Here is a 10,568-nt window from a genome sequence, read left to right as displayed (position 1 = left end):
AATCAAATTTGCCTCGATAACCGGGCATAATAAAAAATGACTATAGGCTTTTAGGGATGGGACGATTACAGGTTTCACTATAAACCGTGTTTGATTATCGCGATTTTAATAACTCACTGTAAATCCTGTCCAGCCAGCAACAGGCTGACGCAAGTGCAGCGCGCAATGTTGTTGTTTTTTATTCGAGAAGTAATGGCGGAACGCGGAAGGCAGATTAATGTTTAAAATCTAACATGATCACAACAATATTATCAAACTCAGTATGTATGTTTTCAATCTTGTACACAAGCTTTCAGATTCTTGTACTGTATGTTTACTCAAATCATCTCTTCCCTTTCTCTTTTTTTCATAGTGTTTCACAGATATAAATTGCAAAAAGTATTGTTCACTTCTAGTTAATTTTCTACATCATACCCAACATCAATATGAGCATGTCAACCATGCCAACCATTTTTGAGAGTGCAGAGGAGTCCTCATCTCCTAAAATCTCACATGAGCTCATTACGGGCCTTGCTGCAGGGCGGTGGTGGGCGATAGTGGAAGCTTCAGAACTCATATTTGAGCATCCTGAGTATGGGTACCTCATCTCAGCCCAGTGGGGGGCAGGAGAAACATCATGCTCCACATCCCTGGTCTTCAGTGATGCATCTGAGAAGGCTCATTCCCAGCACTCGGACGTCTCTGATGCAACAGTGAAGAACACACCGCAGGGGAGGCAGAAGATGACGCAGGGAGCACCCCTTTCTTCCAGGTCCACACAGGGAGCACCTGTGCCTGCCAAGACCACAGGGCAGTGGAGAAAGCGGAGGCCTGGGAAATACGTGGAGGGAGAACTGAAGACCACGAAGCAGTGGAGACGGCAGACACCGAAAGCACCTGTGCCTGACAGGTCCAAACAGGGAGAATGTATGCTTGTCCGGTCCCAGCAGAACTCTCACAGTTTTAAAAAAGAGGATCTCACCTCATCCCTGGTCTTCAGTGATGCATTGGAGAAAGATCAGCACTCAAGTTTCTCTAATGGAATAATGGCCATGGACCAGAGGAGAAAGTGGAGGCAGAAAAAGCCACAGAGAGCATCTGTGCCTGCTGCATCTCCAAAGGAAGCGCCAGTGCCCATAGGATCCCAAAAAAGAGGACAGCTCAGGATCCCTGAACATTTGATTGAACATCTGAAAAAGGCCGCTTTAGAAACACCCATGCCCATCCAGTCTCTACAGAAGGCACCAGTGGCTGCCTCAAAGGTGCTCATATGCTCCACACATGGAGCACCAATGCCAGACAAGATCGGAGATTGGCCAAAACTAAAGACCCCTGAGCCACTAAGGCAGGAGCTGCTGCAGCAGAAGCCTCAAGCTTTTCTGCAAGGACCACCCATGCCTGACATCATCTCAAAGAGGCAAAAACAGAAGATCCCTGAGCCTGAGATAGCGCCTGTGTGTTGCGCACAGGGAGCACCTGTTATTAACAAGATCTCAGAGAGCACAGAAGCTTCTGTAAGTCCCTTATATCTCTTGTTTTTACTTATTTTAAAATGTATTCAAACAAGTAAACATTTCCTTTAACTGCTACTATGTTTTCTAGGTCCTCAATTTAAAATCCTTTTATATTTCAAAATGATAAAAAAAAAGATACGCCTTTAGATTTAGTCTAAGAAGCAGCCATTAAACCTGCCCAGCATTGCACGATTATATCTGTTCTCTCAACAGGACAACGCAGGTCTGTGCCAGGCACCTCCACAAAAATTGTGTGTGGAACTGAGGCGCAACAACCATCCAGCCCCTCAGATAACCACTTCACAACCGAACCCGGGAACTCCGAACAGACTTCAGTCCAGGTCCCAGCCGACCCGGAAAAAAGCACTGGTTAGACCCTCCTCCTATCTCTCAATTTTACTAAGATTTAGAAGCGAAATACTTTAATAATTTAATCTGGGATGCAAATCATATCCTTTTCAATTCAGACAGCTCATATCGAAATGGTAGAAGCAATTTTTCTTTATATTTTCTTAAAGAATCATTTATTAAATCTGGTCAGCGTTACATGATTATGTCTGTTCCTTCAACAGGACAGTGCAGGAGTGGACTGGTCACCCCCACGAAAAAAGCAGCGGATGGAAATCAAAGTCAACAGCCAACAGTCGGATCCAGGCAGCTTAGACCAAATTGACGATTTATGTAGCATGTTTGCAAAATGTTGTGTAATTTCAGATATAACCATGCCTGACAACATCTCAAAGAGGCAAAAACAGAAGATCCCTGAGCCTGAGATAGCGCCTGTGTGTTGCGCACAGGGAGCACCTGTTATTAACAAGATCTCAGAGAGCACAGAAGCTTCTGTAAGTCCCTTATATCTCTTGTTTTTACTTATTTTAAAATGTATTCAAATAAGTAAACATTGCCTTTAACTATGCTACTATGTTTTCTAGGTCCTCAATTTAAAATCCTTTTATATTTCAAAATGATAAAAAAAAGATGCACCTTTAGATTAAGGCCCCGTCCACACTACTGCGTTTTCGTTTAGAAACGGATAATTAAAACGAATACGATCTCCGTCCACACCAACGTTTTAGCTGCGTATTAGAATTGATCTCCGTCCACATTAAAACGACTGAAAACGCGGATCACGTGACCATTCACCAACACTGGGCATGCGCGTGCCGGTGTAAACACAACTTCATTGATAAAATTATCCCACCATGCGCTGGTTCTTCCCGGGTTAACCCAAAACCGACGCTCCATGTACGGTCGATACCGCCGCTGCACACGGGAATTGTCACAGATCGCTCGAATAATAGCTTGCCTCCGGCGCATGTAGGCAGTTATAGCATTGTAAAATCCAGAATTTACTTGCACAACAGCTGCTAGCAAAGATATACGACATGACTGATGACACCCAATCATAGAGCCGAGCGTGAGCCTCTACTACGTCATCGTTTCTAAAGTCCTCCGTTTTGATCCGTCCACACTAAAACGCCCTCCGGAGATTCAAAACCAAAAATGGGTCGGCAGCGTTTCTAAACTTCTCCGTTTTGGGTCTCCGTTTTTGCTGTTTTAGTGTGGACGGGAGGTGCAAACGTAGCAAAAGGTCTCCGTTTTTAAACGAAAACGCAGTAGTGTGGACGGGGCCTTAGTCTAAGAAGCAGCCATTAAACCTGCCCAGCATTGCACGATTATATCTGTTCTCTCAACAGGACAACGCAGGTCTGTGCCAGGCACCTCCACAAAAACTGTGTGTGGAACTGAGGCACAACAACCATCCAGCCCCTCAGATAACCACTTCACAACCGAACCCGGGAACTCCGAACAGACTTCAGTCCAGGTCCCAGCCGACCCGGAAAAGAGCATTGGTTAGATCCTCCTCCTATCTCTCAATTTTACTAAGATTTAGAAACAAAATACTTTAATAATTTAATCTGGGATGCAAATCATATGCTTTTCAATTCAGACGCCTCATATCGAAATGGTAGAAGCAATTTTTCTTTATATTTTCTTAAAGAATCATTTATTAAATCTGGTCAGCGTTACATGATTATGTCTGTTCCTTCAACAGGACAGTGCAGGAGTGGACTGGTCACCCCCACGAAAAAAGCAGCGGATGGAAATCAAAGTCAACAGCCAACAGTCGGATCCAGGCAGCTTAGACCAAATTGACGATTTATGTAGCATGTTTGCAAAATGTTGTGTAATTTCAGATATAGCCATGCCTGACAACATCTCAAAGAGGCAAAAACAGAAGATCCCTGAGCCTGAGATAGCGCCTGTGTGTTGCGCACAGGGAGCACCTGTTATTAACAAGATCTCAGAGAGCACAGAAGCTTCTGTAAGTCCCTTATATCTCTTGTTTTTACTTATTTTAAAATGTATTCAAACAAGTAAACATTGCCTTTAACTATGCTACTATGTTTTCTAGGTCCTCAATTTAAAGTCCTTTTATATTTCAAAATGATAAAAAAAAGATACGCCTTTAGATTTAGTCTAAGAAGCAGCCATTAAACCTGCCCTGCATTGCACGATTATATCTGTTCTCTCAACAGGACAACGCAGGTCTGTGCCAGGCACCTCCACAAAAACTGTGTGTGGAACTGAGGCGCAACAACCATCCAGCCCCTCAGATAACCACTTCACAACCGAACCCAGAAACTCCGAACAGACTTCAGTCCAGGTCCCAGCCAACCCGGAAAAGAGCATTGGTTAGACCCTCCTCCTATCTCTCAATTTTACTAAGATTTAGAAGCGAAATACTTTAATAATTTAATCTGGGATGCAAATCATATCCTTTTCAATTCAGACGCCTCATATCGAAATGGTAGAAGCAATTTTTCTTTAGATTTTCTTAAAGAATCATTTATTAAATCTGGTCAGCATTACATGATTATGTCTGTTCCTTCAACAGGACAGTGCAGGAGTGGACTGGTCACCCCCACGAAAAAAGCAGTGGATGGAAATCAAAGCCAATAGTCGGATCCAGACAGCTTAGACCAAATTGACAATTTATGTAGCATGTTTGCAAAATGTTGTGTAATTTCAGATATAACCATGCCTGACAACATTTCAAAGAGGCAAAAACGTCTCTGGTTACTATCGTAACCTCGATTCCCTGAGAGGTGGGAACGAGACATTATGTCAGCTATGATGTACAGTATATGGGAACCCACTTTCGCTGAAATCTTATGGGCTAACGCCAGCTGGGGACAGCTGGCCAATTGACGCGAACCATGCAAATACTGACAGGTTAGTGGGCAGTATAAAATGCATGGGTGCGAAAATTACGTCAGAATCTCTTTCTTCATGCTAGAAGTCTTATCTAAGTCATCGTGGAAGTTGCAAACAGAGGACTACTCACCCCTGTTTTTCCTCTCCGCATCCGATGGCTGCTACATTCCAGATATGTGGTTGTCCCATTGACCCGCCCGACCTTCACCAGTTCTGTGTCACCTGCCTGGGCCTCGCCCACACCGAGGCGGCACTCAAGGACAACACGTGCGCCCACTGCACCGAGCTGCCAGTGCGCGCCCTCAGAGCCAGAAGAGAAGTGGCTCGGGCAACAGCGGGGATGAGGCCCACTGCCGCCAGCGAGCCGCTGGTGGGCCCGCCCCCACCCGAAGACGAGTTCGACGCTGTCATCTTCGCGGACGATAGCTTCCGCCTCCCCCTACGCCGTTGCGAACTTCGTCTCCTTCGGAGCTGGCGAGGAAGACGACTCCATGTCGCTCTCGGCGTCGGAAAAGGATTGGGCGTCTCAGTCGGACCACCCCGACCAAGAGGGCCCTGCAGACCTCCAGGAGGAGCTCGTCAGGTTCCTCGGCAAGGCCGTCACAGAGCTGGACCTCGCTTGGAACGCACCGGACGAGCCTGTGAAAAGTAAGTTGGACTCGTGGTTCCTCCAGTCGAGTCGCCGCCAGGCTGCATCGAGGAGAAGAACCCCGTTCTTTCCAGACGTGCATGAGCACGTGGTGAAGTCGTGGGCTGCACCCCAATCGGCGCGCACCCACTCTGCCACGCAGGCCATGTTCGTGCACGTGGATGGGAGGGAAGCCCACGGTTTTGTGCGCATGCCCCCCGTCGAGGAGACTGTTGCCGCGCACCTGTGCCTGTCTTCCTCTGCATTGGGTTCGGACCGCAGCCTGCCTTTCAAGCTGTGCAGGTTCTCGGCCCACCAGGCGGACAAAGCTGGCCAATTGACGCGAAGCATGCAAATACTGACAGGTTAGCGGGCAGTATAAAATGCATGGGCACGAAAATTACGTCAGAATCACGACTGAACGCTAGCACAGCTGATCAAACAGTAACCACGGCGGCTAACGTAATGTCTCGTTCCCGCCTCTCAGAGAACCGAGGTTACGATAGTAACCGGAGACGTTCCCTTTCAAGGCGGTAACTCAACATTATGTCCGCTATGAATCCCGCCGTGAGAGCAGTGAAGATAAGCCCAGAACGGGGTCAACCACACCCACACGTAAGCAAGACAGTTCTAGCCAATAGCCGCGTCGCTAAGAGTACTCGCATCTGATAAGCGGAACTAGACCAATGAGACATCTGCTCCGACCCTAAACAAACTTTGTATATCTTAATGCAATGAACGCGAAGGCTGTACTGAATAGGGCAGACACAACACAATAAGCACTCAAGCACGAGAGTTAAATACAGAGTCGACGGCATTTGCGGTGACAACTGCATAAACCTTATAAACCATAACACAGAGTTAGCAGCCATGGTAACTACTGTATAGCTGGTTATAACAGTTCACAACACATGAATAAAACTTAACTCACCGAAAGTACTTGTGACACTACAGAGGGTACATCCAGCTTGTGAAACCTGGCGAATGTGTTCTGGGAAGACCAGCCAGCAGCAAGACATAAATCCTGGATAGACATACCTCTAGACTAGGCCCATGAGGAATCAATTGACCTCGTAGAATGAGCTCTGATGCTCTGACAATCTTTCCCCTGGCATTCGTAAGCCAACGCAATAGCGTCCACAATCCAGTGAGAAAGTCTCTGTTTTGAAACAGCACGTCCCTTATTACATCCACCAAAGCACACGAACAGTTGGTCCGACTGACGAAAGGCGGCCGAGCAATCCACATACATCCGCAAAGCCCTAACAGGGCAAACAGAGCTCTGAGCATCAGCGTCACGCGAGGCTGACGGCTCAGCAGATAAGGCGGGCAGGGAAACAACCATGTGCTGATTGAGTGACTTCGGAACGTAACCTGGTCGCCAGGTCCAAAACAGATGCAATCATCGTTCACCGAAAACGCGTGTAAGTCTCCAAAGCGCTTTACCCTAGAGCAAGAAGCAAGGCCGTCTTCAGGGAAAGCTCCTTAACCGTAATCGAAGCTAAGGGCTCGAACGGTGGTAGAGATAGAGCCCTCAAAACTAGAGCTAGATCCCACGGCAGCACGGAGGGTGGCCGTGAAGCACACAATCTCCTCACTCCCCTGACAAAACTGATTACCAGAGCGTGCTTACCGATTGATTGCCCGTCAACCGGGAAACAAAAGCAGCAATAGCGGCCACATACACCTTTAGTGTGGATGGCAAGCTCCCGCAATCCATTCTGTGCTGTAGAAAGCACAAAACATCCGACACGGAACAGGTCCCCGGGTCAATACCGATGTCCTGGCACCATTTTGTGAAAACTCCCCACTTTAGAGCGTAGAGTCGCCTGGTAGAAGGCGCGCGCCTCCGTAAGTGTGCTCAGCACTCGTGAGTGCAGAGCGTCCCGCTCATTTAGGGTCCCCAGAGCGGCCACACATGAAGGTTCCACAGCTTGGGGCTGGGGTGCCATATCGTGCCGTTCGCCTGAGACAGCAGGTCCTTCCTGAGGGGGATTTGCCATGGGGGAGCCACCATTAACTCTCTCAGGTCCACGAACCAGGGCTGATTCGGCCAGTTCGGGGCCACGAGTATCACTGACGCTCTCTCCTCCCTGATTTTGCACAACACCATAGGCAGAATCTTCACCGGAGGGAACGCGTAAAGCCTGGCTTCCGGCCAACGTGATGTCAGAGCATCGGGGCAGCAGGGAGTGAGCTAGTGAGAAGAACGTCTGACAGTGCGTGTTCTTGCTTGTGGCAAACAGATCCACTTCCGCCCTCCCGAATCAATCCCAAATCATTTGAACTGATCCTGGGTGAAGCCTCTCTTATGGAGAGAAAGTGTCGGTCTGCCCACAACAGGAGACTCGCTGCCTGTTTGAATAGAGCTCTGGAGCGCACGCCGCCCTGGCGATTTATGTACGAGACCACAGACGTGTTGTCGGTTCGAATCAGTACATGTTGCCGCTCCAATTTCGACCGAAAGGCTTGTAGGGCTAAGGACACCACATCCAATTCCAAACAGTTTATGTGCCACCTTCTCTGTGACTCCGATCACAGGCCTGAGGCAGGTACGCCCAGACACACTGCTCCCCAGCCCGAAGTTGATGTGTTTGTCGAGACCACGGTGCGCTGCGTCACTATACCTAAAGGAACTCTTGGGCTGAACATATCCGGGCTGTTGAGTGACTGTAATGACGCAACTGTGAGTGACCGTAATGCGCTTGTGGCCCGAAGACCACGCCCTCTGCGGAACTCGAGTTTTCAGCTAGAAAAACACGCTCTTCTGCATATTCACACGCAGTCCCAGCATATCCAAATGGCGAAGCAGTGTTTCCACGTGACTGATTAGCACATCTCTTGAGTGGGCTAAAATCAGCCAATCGTCCAGATAATTCAAGATGCGCATTCCGCTCGATCTGAGGTGAGAAAGCGCTGCGTCCACACACTTTGAAAAGGTGCGGGGGGCCAGGGCCAGGCCGAGGGGAACTTCCTGTCTCAGAACGGGAAAGTTTTGGGGCAAAGTCAGTGACGGGACCACGCCACTGAAGCGGGGAGGTCTGCGTTTGAACTGGAGAGAATATCCGTGCTGAATTATTTCCAGTATCCACGGTGAAATGCCCGGGATAGCCCTCCACGCATCCAGGAAGTGACACACTGGACGTGTTAGCTCTACGGCCACTGTAGCCACTGATGGCGTGTTTTGACCGGTGTGGTGAACAAATGAGTCCGAGCTTAGGACCCCATTAGAATGCCTGATCTACTACTTCTACTGTTATTGTGTCACTAAATGTAGTTTTAAGAGTTTCTCAGTCGAGAATGTAGTTGTTTGAATCTCAAATATGTTGTTTAATTATACATAAAAAAAACACATTAACAACGAGAAATGTTTAAATCCACAATCTATAGCTTCGGTTAAATACTAGTATATGAAACATAAGTTAAAATACATTAATGACTTGTTATAACGTAGTACAAACGTCTACTATAATAAAATGATTTTGCATGATTTGTAACCAGGCACTAAAGCGATTACCCATAAAATGTGCTTTGAACCAATCGGATTGCTTGGGTCCTAAGCTCGGACTCATCTCTTCAGTAGGACTCATTTGTTCACCACACCAGAGCCCCGTCCCTGCGAGGCTAGAAGCACTGGCAGGAGGGCAGCTCGCGGTGGGCATTGTGTGGTGTTGGCACTCTCGCGCCCTCGAGAGGCCATTATAATCATGGGTTGTGGCTCTGCGCTGCTCTGAGACAGGGCGAGTGACACAGTGTTGGGTGCAAGAGGAAGAAAAAGCTCTTTTTGTGAATGGATACATGTTTTTACTGTGGAACTCACACAAACAGCATTTAAACACACATAGCAATCGTCGCCTGTAGGAACATGGGGGACATGATGCATTTGAACATGGCGCTTGGGGGCGGGGCCCCCAGCGCACTCTCTGTTCCTCTTGATCGCTCCGTCAGGAAGACGACTTGGTAGCCGAGGATGACTCTCGCAACGCGGGCTCCTCCTCCAACCCTGACGTTTCCTTCCAGGCCATGACCACTGCTTGTTTCGGCTGAAACGAGCGTCCGGTTCGGGGCGGGGCGCCACGGCGGGCTGTCTAGCCGGTCCTTGAGCCTGGTGAGGTGCCGAAGAAGAGCGGGGCCTCGCAGATGACTGGAGCGAGCGACGGGGCATCACGTGGCTCATCGCCTTGGCGCACTTTTGCGTCTCGGAAAAACAATCCGTGACCGACTCCACGGCATCACCAAAGAGGCCGGAGGGAGTGACTGGAGCGTTTAAGAGCGTCTTGCGGTCCGCGTCCTTCAGGTCAGCTAGGGTAATAGGCCATAGGTGCCTGTTAAGGACAACCATGAACCCCATGGAACGGCCGATGGTTTGAGCAGAGCGCTTAGTAGCCATCAGCGCAAGATCAGTTGCCGCGCGCAGATCCCTGATGACGTCCGCATCAGCTGCACCGCCGTTGAGGGATTGAAGCAGTTTTGCCTGGAACACCTGGAGTATTGCCATGGCGTGAAGAGCAGAAGCTGCCTCCCCTGCAGGTGCATAGGCTTTGTCCGCTTGGTGGGCCGTGAACCTGCACGGCTTGGAAGGCAGGCTGCGGTCCGAACTCAATGCAGAGGAAGACGGGCATAGGTGGGCGGCAACAGTCTCCTCGATGGGGGGCATGCGCACATACCCGTTTGGAACCCACAACTTCACCACGTGCTCATGCACGTCTGGAAAGAACGGGGTTCTTCTCCTCGATGCGGCCTGGTGGCGGCTCGACTGGAGGAACCACGAGTCCAACTTACTTTTCACAGGCTCGTCCGGTGCGTTCCAAGCGAGGTCCAGCTCTGTGACGGCCTTGCCGAGGAACCTGACGAGCTCCTCCTGGAGGTCTGCAGGGCCCTCTTGGTCGGGGTGGTCCGACTGAAACGCCCAATCCTTTTCCGACGCCGAGAGCGACATGGAGTCGTCTTCCTCGCCAGCTCCGAAGGAGACGAAGTTCGCAACGGCGTAGGGGGAGGCGGAAGCTATCGTCCGCGAAGATGACAGCGGCGAACTCGTCTTCGGGTGGGGGCGGGCCCACCAGCGGCTCGCTGGCGGCAGTGGGCCTCATCCCCGCTGTTGCCCGAGCCACTTCTCTTCTGGCTCTGAGGGGGCGCACTGGCAGCTCGGCGCAGTGGGCGCACGTGTCGTCCGTGAGTGCCGCCTCAGTGTGGGCGAGGCCCAGGCAGGTGACACAGAACTGGTGAAG

At 49.6% G+C, this 10,568-nt stretch overlaps 1 protein-coding gene across 1 annotated transcript; it reads left to right on the top strand.

The window, feature by feature from the left end:
• On the top strand, positions 1–4,755 carry LOC308679777 (uncharacterized protein). Its single transcript, XM_081347475.1, has 7 exons — positions 1–1,493; positions 1,707–1,862; positions 2,066–2,335; positions 3,191–3,346; positions 3,550–3,819; positions 4,034–4,189; positions 4,393–4,755. Exons 1-7 carry the CDS (start codon positions 426–428, stop codon positions 4,474–4,476), a joined length of 2,160 nt encoding a protein of 719 aa, XP_081203601.1. The 5' UTR covers positions 1–425; the 3' UTR covers positions 4,477–4,755.
• Positions 4,756–10,568: the final 5,813 nt, after the last annotated feature.

The sequence above is a fragment of the Scardinius erythrophthalmus genome, assembly GCF_964197995.2.
Source record: "Scardinius erythrophthalmus genome assembly, chromosome: 2".
NCBI classification, from domain to species: Eukaryota; Metazoa; Chordata; class Actinopteri; order Cypriniformes; family Leuciscidae; genus Scardinius; species Scardinius erythrophthalmus.
This window is presented reverse-complemented; position numbering and strand designations above follow the sequence as displayed.